Here is a 17,679-nt window from a genome sequence, read left to right as displayed (position 1 = left end):
TTGGGGACATTGTCTCAAAAGAAATCATGTACTATAATACTCAGCAACTTGAAGGCATTATAAAGTCAGACATTTGAGACCATATTAATAGCAGGTTTGTGTATAATCAATGTCTTGAGTTCAAGAGGAGAAGATGTAACCTCTTGCCTCTGTGCTATTTTATCTTATACAAAATAAAGCTTTCGATTAGAAACCTATTTTTCTCCCCTGACGACTATAGGAAGAACATCTCTATTTGTTTGCAGTAAGCTGGTATGTGGTTAGAGTTCTTCCTGTTTCTGATTGTTACTCTTGCTTTGTTTACTTGGCTCTTTCTTTATTCTCCTCTGTAATACAGGAACACAGTATGTGTCTGGTCATTTGACCTGTGTAAACAATGGAAGGACGAGAAACAGAGGACCACAGAGAACTCTTACATATGGACAGATTTTATAATGATTATCAAGCCCTCATAGGCAAAGCACAGAAGGAAGACATGTTGGGAATAAAGTGGTGTGTGTATGTGTGTGTGTGTGTGTATAGAATGGCTAGTAGGGAAAAATGGAAGACAAAGAAGGAGATAAGGTAGATTCTTTGTTTGAAAATATGAATTTTCAATTATAAAATTAGAAATCATTTCTCCCATTAACTTCTATTCATCTTACGTAAGAAGGTATCCTTATGCATGTGCTCATCTTACAGAACATACTCATCTTACATGAGTCTGTTCATAGCCAACAAATACCAAGAGAACAAGTCCAACTCGGTGACTATGGTGAGAGTGAAACTCACAACCTTTCTATGTCAGTCTGGCTTACCCTCTTTGTAGAAAACGCCAAACTCTTCTGTTTCCCTGAGATAGCCTAGCGGGTTTGAGTCATCCGCGATGGATACCCAGTACATTTTCAATTGACTCTCTCAAACTCAGGGAGAGCAGGTCTGGGATGTGTTTCTAGTAGAAGGACACCAGAGTCTTTCTTGAGAAGGGTGTGCAGGGGAGTGCAGTATTGAGTCAGACTTCAGGAGATGAGGATTTAGTGAAGTGATGGGATGTTTAATGTGGTAATTGCTCTTGTCCAATGCAATGTGCAGGAGATACCCATATCATTCAACACTGTGAATTTGACCATTGAGTTAGAAACAGAAAGGATCAGGTTAAAGAGAGTTTCTGAACTTTTAGCAGATATGGTGACCTTTATTTCTGATGGCATACTAACAACTAATGTTTAGAGTCTGAGGGAAATAACATTTTTCCTGACCTTGTGCACCTAATCCTATGACCTTCAGTAATAATCAGACCCAACAAACACACAGTTTTGATGTTTCAATTTACCAAATACCTAAGTAGACTGGTGCTCCAAGTCATAACATTATACGGTAATTTCTCAGCCATATTTTCATAGTTGACTTATCAGAACTAAGGGATCTGGTAAAGGCTAAACCAACAGGCAAGACTTTTTAGCATTATTGCTTTGTTGAGTAAAGTGGCTGTCTTTTGCTATCAATTTTTTTGCTGCAGCTGACTCACTTTTTGTTACATATTTAGGGATCAATTCCCACAGTTCAGAACTGTTTAGTGAAAACAGTTTCCCACTGCCAGACCTTCATTCCTCTCTCTTAGGTAAGTGCAGAGATCTGCCTTTCTGCAATTATCTTTATCAGCAGGCATTTGGTCAGTTTAGGGTATAGGCAAAGAGCATCACATTTAAGACATTAACAGATCTCCTAGGACATAGAATTACTACCTGCCCAAGCTGCTGTTCTGGTTTCATCCCATGATGAGAACGACTGATAACAACATAGCTCGAGGACAGATAATTTAGAGGCCTGGATCTCTTCTTCATTAAGTCTAACTCCAGACCTAGGCCCTTAGGAACTGCAGCATCTGGTGTGTGTGCTATCTGATCCAGAGCCATGGCTTCTGCCTGACTGTTTACGTAGATTGCTTGGTTATCTGATTCTATGCATGCTGGGAGAGGAAAAAAGTGGTGTCCTACATTTACTAAAAATATAGTATAGAGCACGCTATCCTTCTCCTCTAGAATTCCACGATGATTTAATTTCTTTCTTATCTAACTTTCTCCACTAAGGAGTACACTGGACATGTCCTAGTAACTCTCTCTCTCTCTCACATGTCCTAGTAACTCTCTCTCTCTCTCTCTCTCTCTCTCTCTCTCTCTCTCTCTCTCTCTCTCTCTCTGTGTGTGTGTGTGTAAACCCTTATTTGATTTTATATGGAGCAGAAGGATTCTGGCCCTGGAATCTGCTAGGGTTGGGGAATGGCTGGTTTTAAGGATATATATGACTGGGAACATTTGTAATGGGTAGAACTAAGGACAAGGAAGAATGATGTAGAACTCAAAACAACGCAGAACTAGAGAGAGCAAGAAAGAATAAGGATCGAGAGAAGAATAAAGAAACACAGATAGATGATTCCTGTTGTGAGTAGACTTTTCCACTCTCAGATTTCTACCCCCCCCATAGTTATTTGTGGCATCTTTAGTTAAATACTGTACGGGAGTCCTAAAGGCTAACCCCTTAAGGCTCTCTAAAGACTAGGTTCCTAGGCAGCACATGTCTGTTGTCCCAGCTACTGGGAAGGCTAATGCAGTGAAAGACCTGAGGACACAACAATATCTATTTTGAAAAGCCAGATTGATGAAATAATACTTTTACATAAATAAATAAACACTTTTAAATGCTACAAATACTTAAACATCAATTTCTAATTTATTTTTATAACATATGCAGCTTTTCTGTTTTTACCATATTATTCTGTGTTGCATTACAAGATTTAGTTGTTAAAAGTAACTTTCTTGTATATACACTCATTAGTGAGAAGGATTAATACAAGCATTTTACCCCAGTCTTCACAAAGAAGCTTATAGTTTAAAAAAATTCATTTTCTACTATCTGAAGGAAGGAGCTTAAAAGTTCTAGAGGTAACAGATAGCTCCCAGGTCAAGGCTGGACAGCAAACTGGACGGTAAATAAAGGATTTGTTGTTTATTTATTCAAAACAGGTGTTACTATGTAGCTCAGGCTGACTTCGAACTAGCAATCTTATTACTTCAGCACCCTCTGGGCTGGGATTACAGGTAGGGTTTATGATCTCAAACCAAATATTCATTTTATGTAGATCCACAATGAATTCTTCAGAAGATATGTAATTTATTCTTTTCCTAATATGTGTGAAATTGAGTTGATTACTGTACTCCAGAGTCAAATATGTTTTATTGTATAATTAACTTTGTTATATGATGTTTTCACACCTCCACCCCCACTATGATACACTGCTCATCTTTGTCCCCTCCCCCTTCCCACTGTTCATTACTCCAAACAGTTCCCTGTTTGTCTTTATATTATATGGTAGATTATTTTCAGTCTTTTGAGGAGTCCCCATAGTGGTCAAGCCAATTTACATTTCCTGCCGCAGGGTATAAGTGTCCCTTTCCTATACACCCTCACTAGCATTCATTGTCAATTGTATTCTTATTCATAGGCATGCTGAGTGGGAATCTCAAATGCAGTTTTGATTGACATATTCTTGATACGTAAAGATGTTAGTTACTTATTCATTTATTGGTCGTTTTTGTTATTCTGAGAGCTGCCTATTCAATTCATTTATTTGGATATTGTATGGTTTGATTGTATGAATGCATTAAATATTCTAGATTTTAAGCATCTCTAAGGTGCAAATGATTTGTTCCCCTTCTGTAGAAGAATGCTCGCCAGAGTACATATGAATAGCATCTTGTTTGGGTAATAATTCTATATACTAACTGTCTGTGTTTTGGGTAGAATGCCAGTTTATTCCAACATGTTGATAAGCAGTAGCTTTAGCCAGGACTTGGCTCCTCATTGAGATCATCAGTGGTACAAGTATCGGCCCCCTTCATTACTGACATTAATTATAGTGACAGTAATTATAGAAATCATATATTTCTACACACTGCAAAACACAAACTTTTACCAGTGTTAAACTTGTAATAATATAGATGAGAACACGATGAAGCAACAAAGATGGTTTATAAGGTGACTTTTCCTCAATTATACTCATGGTAGCAGGTACAAGAAGTTGGTTTTTGTCCAACCTATTGAAGGATAAAGTATAATCAGAAACATGAAAGAAAGTGAGATTTCAGAAAATGTGATGAAATTCGTTGTTTAGGCTTATGAAGTATATATTTCTATCAATAAAACAACAATATAGAAATTATCTGGCGTTCTATAGAAAGAAACCTTGAGGGAGAGAGAATATTAGGACATTGGAATTACTTGCACCATGTAATACTTTTTACTCAGTACACTTCCTATCTGTGTACTAGTGGGTTAGAATGTGAATTGTAGGCTTTTTTTTTTCCGGATGTAAATGAAAAATAGGACAACTAAAAGCGAAACTACAAGATAGTGGACAGACACAGAAAGAGCCAGAGAGGGAGATAAGGACTTGCAATGATGTATGCACAAGGCTAAGGGGTGAAATCCTCATATAAAAGTTTAAACTATCGTAAGAAGGGAAGTGTGGTTCATGTTTTAACTCAGTTTTATGCACACATACTTGAGTAACTAGTCTAATTACAGACTGAGTTGGCTGATGTTAATATGGGATTATCTCTGGGAACAAAGTTTTCCTTGATAAGATAGTAAGATCTGAATTGTGCCAGTTTATTTGAGGTTAGGCCAGATTTGAAGACAGTAAACAAAACTGGTGACAGGTGTTGATGACTTTAAGACAGTTTAAAATACAAAGATGAGCTATTCCCTTATATAACCTAACACATGAGGATACTGAAGTCAAAGGTGGCACAGCACTTAACTGAATGTCAAGGGCAAATTCATCTCTGGTCTTCTTTTCCCTCATTGATTTTACTTAGTTTCAACCACTGCCTTGGATAGGAATCCCTTGGTCAGGAAGCTGTTCTCAGTTACTCATGGACAACATTGCTTTACTTCTCCAGGACTACCTGTGTCATGAACATGAGGAACTACACCTTTGTGACAGAGTTCATCCTGCTGGGAATTTCCAACAGTGAAGGGCTAGAGAACATGCTCTTTGTCCTGTTCCTGGTCTTCTATGTCTTTGCCTTGCTGGGAAACCTGCTCATCTTCCTCACCATCCTGGCTTCCCCCAACCTCCACACCCCCATGTATTTCTTCCTGGGGAACCTGGCAGTGTGTGACATATTCTTCCCTTCTGTGAATTCTCCAAAGATGATGGACTGCCTAATGGGACAGAGTTGCACTATCTCATACCAGGGCTGTGTTTCCCAGGTCTTCTTCTATCACACTCTGGGTGGCACTGAGTGTTTCCTGTATACAGTGATGGCCTATGATCGCTTTGTTGCGATTTGCTACCCTATGAGATACATAGTCATCATGAACCACAGGGTGTGTACCTGCCTCACAGTGGGCACGTGGCTTGGGGGTTTTGTACATGGGAGCATCCTCACATTTCTTATCTTTAAGTTACCTTACTGTGGACCCAATGAGGTGGACAGTTTCTTTTGTGACATTCCTGTAGTACTGTCCCTGGCATGTGCAGACACTTCTCTAGCACAGACTGTGAGTTTTACCAATGTTGGCATTGTTGCCCTCATGTGTTTTCTTCTCATTCTCACTTCCTACACTCGTATCGTCATCTCCATCTTGAAAATCCGTTCCTCAGAAGGCAGGCGCAGAGCCTTCTCCACCTGCAGTGCCCACCTGACATCCATCATCTTGGTCTATGGTCCTGTGATTCTTGTTTATCTCAGACCTGCTTCTAGCCCCTGGATGGATTCTGTTGTTCAGGTGTTTAACAATGTTATCACTCCCTCCTTGAACCCTTTGATTTATACTTTGAGAAACAAGGATGTGAAATTAGCTCTGAAGAAGGTGAGGAATCAAGCGGCACAGTCATCAGGGGATACGGAGTAGGAGAAATTCCTTTCTGAATGTGTTTGGAGCTGCTTCAGGCCCACTGCCTATATGTCTCTTCCTTTAGAAGAGTCTTAACAGTTAAGTCAATGAATTTGTGTGGATATGCTGAGTTTTAGATTTGCATTTTCAGCAATGCTCTTCAAATTATGCCTGTACTTTCTCCATTTTTGGTCTGCTAAACCTTTATGTCTTTTCTGCTCCATGTACTCTGTGCCTGTTTGAACCATTTCAATTGGCTATCAGGAAATGGCCTGTTTCTGCTTCGTGTATTTAACGGAGCCTAAACATTGCTTTTTCTTTCTTTCTAGTTTCATTCCCTCCTTTCTTTTGCATTCAGAGAAATTGTGTTTTGTTTATGGGCCTTTATCTCTCAAGGGAGAAAGTGGCCATTGAACTATGTTTCAAAGTGTCAGAACAGAGACTGTAAATTTGTAAAATCTTGTTGAGCCACATTTTGTACACATTTTAGAAATTCTTTGTTCTGGAAAAGCACTATATGTGTAACTACGTAAAATTAAAATAATAACAATATTTATTCTTTATTTTGGGGTTGATTCATCATTTAGAGTTTTACATTACATTAATTTCAAAATTGTAGTTTTTATTTTAGATCCATCTACTCAAACACTTAGGATAACAGTAATCCCTCTTAATTTGTACATGACAGTGTTGGAAGTATTTTTCATTTATTGACTAAATTAATCACAGTGTCATAAATGATAGATTCTATGAACACACATCTTACAATGGGAGAGACTGTGAACAAGGAGCTATTCACTGCAGATGTTTGTGGACCTGTAACTAAACCTTCATCATTTCTTATGATAGTCTGTCTCATTAGGAGAACTGCAGAATCATGAGTTTCATATAACGGAGGAGGTTTTAAGTTAACATTCTCTGTATATCATTCATTGTCCTCATTACTTTTGTGTAGCATCTAGTATAATCTTCACAGTATCTGTGTATTTACAAGAGAGCTGAGCACAGGGCAGCTGGCATAGCAACAGCACCATGGAAAGTAGGGCAGGGAAAGACTTTAGGTAATATCTAACAGAGAGGCAATCTTGTGACAGTCACTTCAGGTCATTGCCACTTTAAAATAATATTCACTCATTCACTCTGATGCAAATTGATTGATTAGCTTAAAACCTCCACCCAACTGCTCTAATGAGGAGCTAGGCAGCATACTTACTAAATTATAATGATATAATAATATATTTATTATAATTAAATAAAATAAACATAATAAATTAATATATAATAAATTATACTATATATTATAAATACTATGATACTTGATGCTTATTCTGCTCCAACCATTTATTATAGAACCTGGCAGTTTAGAACAGAACTGAATATTTTAGGTGGTCAAAGATGGTCGGGACACTGGAGGTGGCTTAGATGGGGTTTTTAGCTGGGATCTACATTGTGAACTGAGCAGTAGTCTTCTGATAAGGCTTGAATGGGCATAGTGGCTCAGTGCTGGCCTCTTGTGAGGAGGCCTCAGCCCTTCGCCCACTGTGTGGGCATTTCCATTTATCCACCTTACAAGACTGTGTCTTCATAACAAGTAAATTCACGTACTTAGCTTTGGTTCCACACAATGAACTTGAAGAGGCTGAACTTGCTATCCTAAACAATAATCATTACACTATAATCATTACAAATACTTTTAAAAATTTGATAAAATTCTATTTATTTCTATCTTTATTTAATATATTTATTTATTTCACATCCTGACTGAAGCTTCCTCTCTCTCATTTCTTCCCATTCCCTCCCTCTACCTAACTCTACCTCCCTACCCTGTAAATTCAATCCTTTCATTCTATTCAGAAAAGGGCTAGTCTTCCATGGGTATTAACAAAAATGGTATATCAAATTGAAGTAAGACTAAACACCTCCCTTTGTATAAAGGCTGGGCAAGGCAATCCAGTATGAGGGATAGGTTTCCAAGAGTCAGCCAAAGCATCAGGGACAGCCTTTGCTCCCATTGTTAAGAGTCCCGCAAGAAGACCAAGGTACATATATTTGTAGAGGAACTAGGTTGGTCCCATGCAGGTTTCTTGGTTGTTGTTCAGACTCTGTGAGTTCCTATGAGCCAGATTAGTTGTTTCTTGTGATGTCCTTGACCCCTCTGGCTCTTATAATTCTTCCTCCCTCTCTTCAACAGGATTCCCCAAGCTCCACCCAATGTTAGGTTGTCATTCTCTGCATTTGTTTTCATCAGTTTTCATACTGGATAAAGGGTCTCTGATCACAGTTGGGGTAATCATCAATCTGGTCCCAGGAGATGGCCAGTTCAGACTACATATCCACTACTGCTAGGACTCTTAGCTGGGGTCATCCTTGTAGATTAGTGGGAGTTTTCTTTGCATCATGTTTCTGAACTGACCCCGAAATGTCCTCCCCTTTCCAGTCATCTTTTTCAGTTACCTCTCCTTCCATCCAGCCACAATCTGATATCTCAAGTTCCCATTCCCACCTGCCCTCAGTACACTCAAGAGATCTCTTCCTTTTTCCCTTTTCAGGGAGATCCTTGCTACTCCTCCACTTGTGCCCTCCTTGCTACCTAGCTTCTTTGGGTCTGTGGATTGTAGCATGAATACCCTTTACTTTACAACTAACATCTACTTGTGAATTTGTATTTGGATATAGCCTTAAATGCATTGGCATGGGAGACAATTTCCTAAATAGAACCTCAGTAGAAAAGACATTAAGATTGACAATTAATAAATGGGACTGCATGAAAGTGAAAAGCTTCAGTAAGGCAAAAGACACTGTCAACAGGACAGCCTACAAAATGGGAAAAGAGCTTCACCAACTTCACTTCCAACAAATGACTGATCTCCAAAATATATAAAGAACTAAAGAAATTAGACATCAAAAAATAAACAATACAATTAAAAATGGGATACAGACCTAATCAGAGAATTCTCAATAGTAGAATTTCAAATGGCTGACAGTCACTTATAGAAATTTTCAACATTTTTAGCCATTATGGAAATGCAAATCAAAATGACTCTGAGATTCCTTCTTAAACCTGTCAGAACGGCTAAGAAAAAAAAACAAAACACAAGTGACTTGCTATGCTGGAGAGAATGTGGAGCAAATGTTTGGTTTTGTGCCCCCTGAATTTCATTAGTGGAACACTCCTCCACTGCTATTGGGAGTGCAAACTTGCTCAGTCACTTTGCAAATCAATATGGCAGTTTTCCCGAAAATGGGGACTCAATCTACTTCAAGACCCAGTTATACCACTTTTGGACATATACCTAAAGGATGCTCAGTAATACCACAAAAACACTTGCTCAACTATGTCCATAGCAGCTTTATTCATAATAGCTAGATTCTGGAAACAGTCTATATACCACTAAACAAAAGCATGGATAAAGAAAATGTGGTGCATTTATACAGTCACTAAAATCAGTGACATCAGTAAATTTGAAGACACAAAGATGAAACTAGAAAAAATCATTCTGAATGAAGTAAAAATGACTACTTTTATTTGATTTCTTAAAAGAGTGCTGTGAGATGGTCCTGTGGTTTAGAGCAATAGTTGACCTTCTAAAGGATCTGGAACAGCATGCATATGACAACTGGCAGCCATCTGTGATTTTGGTTTCAGGGAATCCTGTACCATTTTCTGGCCTCTGCAGCCACATCATGGATGTGATGTTCAGGCATTCAGACAGGCAAAACACCAATACGTGTAAACAATTAAAAATAATAACAAATTTGTGAATGTGTGTGTATATGTGTGTGTGCATGCCTTGTATGAATGGGACTTCTAGAGGCTAGAAGATGTCAGATCCCCTAGAGCTGGAGTTACAGGCAGTAGGGAACCCTCTTAGGAATCTTCTTAGAGGGGGGCGTCTTAATTGTGCAATCATCTTTCCAGTTCCCATGAATAATTTTTATAAGGATCTGTTCATGACTTGGAAAAGGAAAAGTGTCTACAGGGATTATAATGTCTGGTTTTGTAGGGGAAATGATTTTCATTCTTTGTTGTCGAATCTTGCTCTTCTGTTTGATCTCTTTAAGAAAGTGAAGCTGTACCTGGGAGAGGGTGCTATTGAGCCCCAAGAAACTGGTTATACCTCCAGTGACCATGTTACTTCCTGCAGTGGTAATGACCGGGGATAGAATTGAGAAGATTCAAACAGTTGTGATGGAAATTGATGATGATGGTGCTGATGGAGATGATTATGACAATGATGATAGCTGTGTGGGTGTGGTCAACAAATGCTCATGGTTACTGCTGTTGATGGCAAAAGCATGTTGGTATCTTTCCAACGAACAGTTTTCAACTACTACTCAGTTGCTGCAGTGTATATGTTTGAACCTTGTCATAGATACTTCTCTGGTAGCAGAGATCAGCTGCAAGACACAATGTGTGGAGATAGTGCTGGCCTCTGAACCTATGTTATGTTTGAAGACTACAAAAGCGACTTAATGCTGTAGCTCAGGTCAGCTTCAGCACTCGCTCTCCTTATTTCTTATGCAGGAAGGAATTGAGTTGATCTCTTTCCCTCTTCCCTCTTTCCTCCCTCTCTCCCTCCTTCCCTCCCTTCCTTTCTTTTCTTTCTTTTTTGACATGTAAAAGAACTTGTTTCTTTATCAAAAGCCCAGGGATTATTTCAGTTTATTAAATTTTATGATATAAGCTTTAGATTCAACAAAAATGTTTCCTTGCTCTTAAATATTAGGGCTATTCCCTGACATCAATACTGACAATGGCTTTTCTGTCTAATGTGAGTACATGAGTCTCATCTATAAAACCCTTTTACCTCCCATGTTCAGAGACTCTAGTCTTCACCAGAAGTCCTACCCTGTGGCTTCCTCACTTTCCTTACTCTTTCATCTTTTAATTGCATTTACACGTTTTCTGTTTTCTGAATTAGGAACACATCCTAATAATCTCTTGAAAGGATAACTTAATCATTATTGACAATTTAGGTTACACTTAATAGTTTTTAAACTCTGTTATGATTAATTTTAAAATTTTAACCCCCATACTTCTTTACATACAATTATGGCTGCTATTCATTCCTTTCAATTCTTTTAGGTGATGCAGGTGTGAAATTATATATATATATATATATATATATATATATTGTTTTTTTTTTTTTCCAAAAGTGAATTCCCATCATGAGTGTTCTTTCTGGTCCTGCTGTATTTCTGCATTTACTTGCTACCCATCTGTTTGCTGCTCATAAGTTAGTACGGTCACTTGTGTGAATGGAGAAACAGTTGGAAACTTTCCTCAAGAAGAAGAGATCAACAGCAACATTTGTTGGATTTTATTTTTATTAAGAATAAGAAAAGAAGACTTGCAGGGGTGATGCAGGTCTTTAATTCCACCACTTGGGAGGCAGATCTCTGTGAGTTCAAGGCCAGCCTGATCTACAAGAACTACTTACAGGACAGCTGGGAATGGTACATTATCTCGGACCCCCCCCCCAAAAAAAAAGAACCATGCATATTTCAGGGGTATGATTCACTAAAATCCAGTGACATTTGTGTAATGAACAAGGCAGGGCTTCAAATATCGTTAATGGTTCTGTATTGGTAGTTGTCTTGTTTGTATTACTGGGAAAAGGCACATGTGAGCCCGCCTTGTGTTCTGGTGACTATTAATACTAACAAACAGTGGAGAAAGGAAGCATTCATGCGCTTTTGCTGTTACTGTTTCACTTTTTGAAACATTTTTTCCAAACTTTGACATTGAAAATCCTTTGAATTTTTATATGAATTTTAGAACTAGGTTGCTATTTTCTACAGTAAATCTGGTAGAGTTTTTGTTAGGAGTTTATTCAGCTCACAGGTCAATCATTAGTAAACTCAACTTTTAGCACTCTAAAGTGTCATTCATGAGGAATGTATGCACATTTTTCTCTCAAGATGTGCAATGTCAGTGTTCAGGTCCAGTCCAGTTTTATCATTATTTTCTATGTTGATGTTATTTAGAATGTTACTCTTTGATAAACACATGATTACAATTAATTTTCCTGTACCAACAATGTAAACAACTTTGCTAGCCTGCATGCTAATCATTGAAAAATTTTCAGAAAAACTTCAGATGTATATGGATAATTACATTGTCTACAAAACTCAGTTTACTTTTCTTTAAAATTCATCTTTTACTTTTTTCATACCAAATTGTCTTTCACAGAAATTGTTCAGCATTGAGTAGAAAAGGTGAAAGTATTAACTTGGTTCCTAATTCTAGAGATGAAATAACCACGTTGTTACCATTAAATATGACATTAGCTTGTGGGAATTTTTGATCTTGTTTTGTTCTTTGAAACTTTGGAGATTATTCCATTCATCCTTAGTTAGTGAAAATATTTTACCAAAGATTAAATTTGCAATTTGTCAAATTAGTTTTTGGCATTGTGGTGGGTTGAAAGAAAATGCATCCCAAAGGGAGTGACATTGTTGGGAACTGTAGCTTTATTGGAATAAGTGTGGCCTTGTGGGAGAAAGTGTGTCAGTGTGTGGGTGGATTTATTTTGAGGCCTCCTTTGCTCAAACTTTACTCAGTTTGAAATTACGACTCTTTCCTTCTGTCTGCAAGTCAAGGTGTAGGACACTTGTCTACTCCAGCTCCATGTCTGCCTGCACACCATCATGTTGTATCATAATGGTAATAGACTAAACATTTGAAAACATGTGCCACCCCAATTAAGTCTTTACTTTTAAGGGCTGTCATGGTCATAGTGTTTCTTCACAGCAATTAAAATCCTAACTAAGATAGATATTGGACTGGGTATTGTTGTGTTAGGTCTGGCCATGTTTCTTGTTTGGAAGAATTTGGAATTTAGGATTTCAGGTTAGGAAAACAGTGAAATGTTTTAAGTGCTGCCTAATGGGCCATACCAATAGGAGCATGGAAGACAGTGGTTTTAAAAGTGGTTTCAACTGTAGGGGATTGGCTCAAGGGGTTTCAGAGGAAAACAACTTTTCTATGCTGCCTAAAAATCATTCTTGTGATATTTTGGTGAATAATATGGCTGATTTTCCAACTTATTATAAAATCTTTTAAAATTTTTAGATAAATTTATATATAGCATTTGTCAAATTTGCTCCCATGGGCACTAGTGCTAACTAATTTGATGGTGTTCTTCCAAATTGTTGGATTCATATTTAATATAGTTCCACTTTGGCAAACTCATCTTAATATAGTCTTAAACATAGACAACTCAGAAATTAAAAGATAGTTCATATACTAATATAATGCCTACAAACCCATCTATTTTTTCTGTTTTCTACTTTTTTACTTAGCAAATATTATAAACATGTTCAAGAAACATAACTAACTATCCAGAATATGAAGATAGTTAAGTGGAGCATACACATACGTGCACACACACATGCACACACACATAGTGTAGATTAAATACGATTACTAAAAATAAATTATAGCATTGGAATGATTTTGAAAGTACTTTGAAAAATATGAATTAAAATTAGGTTAAACAAAAGGCAAAAACTACATACATATACAGTGTGATTAATAATACTTAAGAATACTTCAAAACTGGTGGGATGATTGGGAAAAATCACTTCAAAGTTACAAAACTGATAAGAAAAAGAAAATGCAGTTTTCCCTTGGGTTTTATGTATTTAATAAATAAGTTACAAATTGTTATATTACTTCTATAGTGAGTATATTAATGAGGGAGAAAGTAGGAAAGGGCAAAGGGTATAAGAAAAGAAATTTAAGCCTTTAATTATTCCCTATGCTTATTCATACATCTTAAGTCACTGGAGATATTGTCCCAAAAGAGACCAGTTCCATGAAATCCTTCTAGTTAGAAAACATTATAAATTCATTATTTGGAGGTCAAATTAATAGCAGAACTGAGTCATAGATTCAACAGGAGAGGGTAAAGCATCTTGTCTCTACATCAGGATACTTTCTGCACAATAGAGTCTTTTGTTAGAAATTTTTGTCTAGAAACTTTCAAGATAACTGTTTGTTTACATTAACTGTGATTTCTGGCTGTTGGTATGTGGGTAAAACTCTGGCTTCTTTTCACTCTTGGGCATGCCTTTCCCTCTTCCATTCTTCTGTGTTCATCGGATCATTTTCTAAAACAGAATCATAGAGCTAAAGATAAAGGTTTTTTATTTATTTTTTAAAAATGAGAAGCCTATGGTTGTTGAGGTTGGTCACCATCATCAAAAGCCAAGCAATATTTATGCTTCAACCCTCAGAGTGCTAAAGCTGGTACCCATTACACAGGTTTGAGTTCATTTCCCCAATCCTCTCAGAAGAGTGATTTCTTCTTTTGTCTTACGGTCATGTAAGTTTTAACATGAAATCTTCTATGGTAGGAATTTGAAATCTTCATGGTTAAGGAAGACACAATTCCAGAGAGTTTTCCTGGTATCATGTCTTTTCTTAGGACATTCAGATATGAAGTATGGTATTGAGTTCTGACTGCAGAGAATCGGGGAGAAGGATTCTGAGCACATGTCCAAAAGAGCTGTGAACTCTGTACTTTTCTTGGGGCAGGTGAGGGCCAGTCAGCTGTGCAGCTCTGCAGTGTGAATCTGGTTACTGGGTCACACACAGGAAGTCTATGCGGAAGAGAGCATCTGAGCACTTTTAACCTACTAAATATTCCTTCATGAAACACATTGTTTAAGTGAGAGGAAAATAATGCCCCCTCCCCCGATTAATGTGTCTTCTTTTGTCTTTAATTACAGGCTCCATAATTATCTATGGTTAAATAAATATATAAACAAATGGAATAATATTAAATGTGCTACAGTTCTTTATAAGCTGTTTTAAATTAGGTTTTCATCTTACCTGCAAGGCTTTTGTTGTTATTGTATGATCATTCTTACTGCAGGGTTACTTGCCGGAGGGTAACTTGTTAAACTTAAACTTCATTATGTATTTGCCACTAAAGGACCAACACAAACCACAGCATTATACTTTTATCTCACTCAGGTCAGAATCATTGGAGGCTGAAAATAATCCATTTTCCTTAGTGTAGGTGAGGTTCTGAGCCATGAAGTTACTCAGGGTCCAGAGGCCTACATTCGTGGAGGGAGGCAAAGGTCAGAAACCACATTAACATTTCTCTGTGTATTTAAGACATGAGACTTCCATTTACCTTTGTAATTATGGCAGGCTGATAGAAAATGAGTGTGTGAAATTACATTTATTGCTAAGGTCCAAAGTCAATGTCTAATAGCTAACACAGAGAATTTTTGCGTCCTGTCTACAACTTTGCTGCGATTTTAATCTAATCATATGGTTTGAATAAGACTAAATTCATACAGGAACTACACTAAGGACAATGATGACCTGAAACCTTATTTTTGTTTCTCTTCATTCTTGCCATCAATTATGCTGTTTGTATAGCAAGGATTTATTTGGTTAAAACCCAAATAACACACATCTGCAATGTATTAGGCACTGTGAATGGATAAGACTGCTTTCAAGAACAAATGTTAGATACAGTAGAAAAAAATTAGCTGCTGGTCATATGTCGAAGGTGCAATACAAAACAGAAGAAGAATTTTTGGTGATTATTAATTACTGATTAGTATCCCAATTAATAATGTTAAAAAGCACTAATGATATTGAAATTTCCATTTGTGAAATTTTTTAGCATAGAAATAAAATTTGACTGAGAAGATAGATCATGGGAATGTAGAAAGTGTTTCTATCATTGTACAGCTTCTACTTCTAAACTCAGTCCACCTTTTGCCTCTGTGTGTGTGAGTCTGTGTGTGTGTGTGTGTGTATTCTAAATAAAAGCAATATGCTATTCTAACTATGATTGATGAAGAGTGGAAAGCATATTTTTGGAGGCAAGCATTAAAAAGAAGAGTCTTACCTGATTTTCCTTTTCACATTTTGCATGCTCTATTGGAGCAATCATGTTATGTACAATTTAAGCACAGCTTAGCCATCCAAAGTGAAGTCGTCATCTGATAACACAGGTTTTATAAGAAAAATGGGTGCTCTGAAATATAACAGCTTTTTTTGTTTATTATTATAAGGCAAATGTGAAGAAACAGACTGGTGGTAAAAAGTGATCACCGAGTTATATTCTTTTCCCCCATCTAACATGTAAAGAAATGGAGACCAAATGTGATACACCACTTAACTGAATGTCAAGAGTAGATTCATCACTGGTCCTCTTTTTCCTGTTTATGCAGTCAGTACCTTAGATAGGAATCCCTTGGTCAGGAAGCTGTTCTCAGTTACTCATGGACAACATTGCTTTACTTCTCCAGGGCTGTCTGCGTCACAAACATGAGGAACTACACCTTTGTGACAGAGTTCATCCTGCTGGGAATTTCCAACAGCGAAGGGCTAGAGAACATGCTCTTTGTCCTGTTCCTGGTCTTCTATGTCTTTGCCTTGCTGGGGAACCTGCTCATCTTCCTCACCATCCTGGCTTCCCCCAACCTCCACACCCCCATGTATTTCTTCCTGGGGAACCTGGCAGTGTTTGACATATTCTTCCCTTCTGTGAATTCTCCGAAGATGATGGACTGCCTAATGGGACAGAGTCGCACTATCTCATACCAGGGCTGTGCCTCACAGATTTTCTTCTATCACACCCTGGGGTGTACTGAGTGTTTCCTGTATACAGTGATGGCCTATGATCGCTTTGTGGCGATTTGCTACCCTATGAGATACACAGTCATCATGAACTACAAGGTGTGTACCCTCTTCACAGTGGGCACTTGGCTTGGGGGCTTTGTACATGGGAGCATCCTCACATTTCTTATCTTTAACTTACCCTACTGTGGACCCAATGAGGTGGACAGTTTCTTCTGTGACATTCCTGTAGTACTGTCCCTGGCATGTGCCGACACCTCTCTAGCACAGACTGTGAGTTTTACCAATGTTGGCATTGTTGCCCTTACATGTTTTCTCCTTGTTCTCACTTCCTACACTCGTATCGTCATCTCCATCTTGAAAATCCGTTCCTCAGAAGGCAGGCGCAGAGCCTTCTCCACCTGCAGTGCCCACTTCACATCCATTCTATTGTTTTATGGTCCTGTGATTCTTGTTTATCTCAGACCTGCTTCTAGCCCCTGGTTGGATTCTGTTGTCCAGGTGTTTAATAATGTTGTCACCCCTTCCTTGAATCCTCTAATTTATTCTTTGAGAAACAAGGAAGTGAAATTAGCCCTGAGAAAGGTGTTAAGTCAAACAATGCAACCTTTGGGGTATAAGGAATAGAAGTAATCATTCTTTGAAGTTGCTCCATGTTTTCTGTCATCAGAACTGTTGCCAAATTAGTGAGATGACCAAAGCTACTCTGCTTGGTTGATGGGTGTCCTCACAGGCAGGGCTTATATGGGCTAATATGTGGGTTTAGCCATGTAAAAAAGACTTTTCAGATTAATCCAGTGTTTTTAATTGTAATTTGCCAAAACAATGAATCTTTCTGCCTTGCAACATCTACTGTGAAATCCACTTTTGACTGAATTCTTTTCATTTTTACATGCACCTATTGGGGCAATCAGCTTATGTACAATTTTATGAAGCTGTACCTTTCTAGAGACTATGGAGTATCTTATGCTCTCTTCAATTCCTCTCATCACTCCTTTCAACTATTATATCTTCCTATATTCTTCTAAGTGTCCCTTTGGTCACTCAGTTAAGCTAATCACCATTAATATGGTATGGAATTGGACAGCTGGATTCAAATAAGTAAATGCATCTCTATCCTGTCAATTTTGATGAAAATCACCAAATTTAGAACAAAAAAGGAATCCATAGATGGGAGATGCCACGTT

General features: G+C 37.7%; 2 protein-coding genes across 2 annotated transcripts; both read left to right on the top strand.

Moving 5' to 3' along the window:
- Positions 1-4,929: 4,929 nt before the first annotated feature.
- On the top strand, positions 4,930-5,898 carry LOC130873479 (olfactory receptor 958-like). Its single transcript, XM_057768346.1, has one exon. The coding sequence runs from the start codon at positions 4,954-4,956 to the stop codon at positions 5,896-5,898; it is 945 nt and encodes a 314-aa protein (XP_057624329.1). The 5' UTR covers positions 4,930-4,953.
- A 10,252-nt stretch (positions 5,899-16,150) lies between these two features.
- On the top strand, positions 16,151-17,119 carry LOC130873651 (putative olfactory receptor 10D4). Its single transcript, XM_057768520.1, has one exon. The coding sequence runs from the start codon at positions 16,181-16,183 to the stop codon at positions 17,117-17,119; it is 939 nt and encodes a 312-aa protein (XP_057624503.1). The 5' UTR covers positions 16,151-16,180.
- Positions 17,120-17,679: the final 560 nt, after the last annotated feature.

This window comes from Chionomys nivalis, chromosome 4 (assembly GCF_950005125.1).
Source record: "Chionomys nivalis chromosome 4, mChiNiv1.1, whole genome shotgun sequence".
Classification (NCBI taxonomy): Eukaryota; Metazoa; Chordata; class Mammalia; order Rodentia; family Cricetidae; genus Chionomys; species Chionomys nivalis.
The sequence above is the reverse complement of the archived record's forward strand: the minus strand, read 5'-3'. Positions and strand labels throughout refer to the sequence as shown.

Excerpts from the sequence above, each read along its gene's own strand:
- LOC130873479 (XM_057768346.1), top strand. The coding sequence starts at position 4,954 with ATGAACATGAGGAACTACACCTTTGTGACAGAGTTCATCCTGCTGGGA.
- LOC130873651 (XM_057768520.1), top strand. The coding sequence starts at position 16,181 with ATGAGGAACTACACCTTTGTGACAGAGTTCATCCTGCTGGGAATTTCC.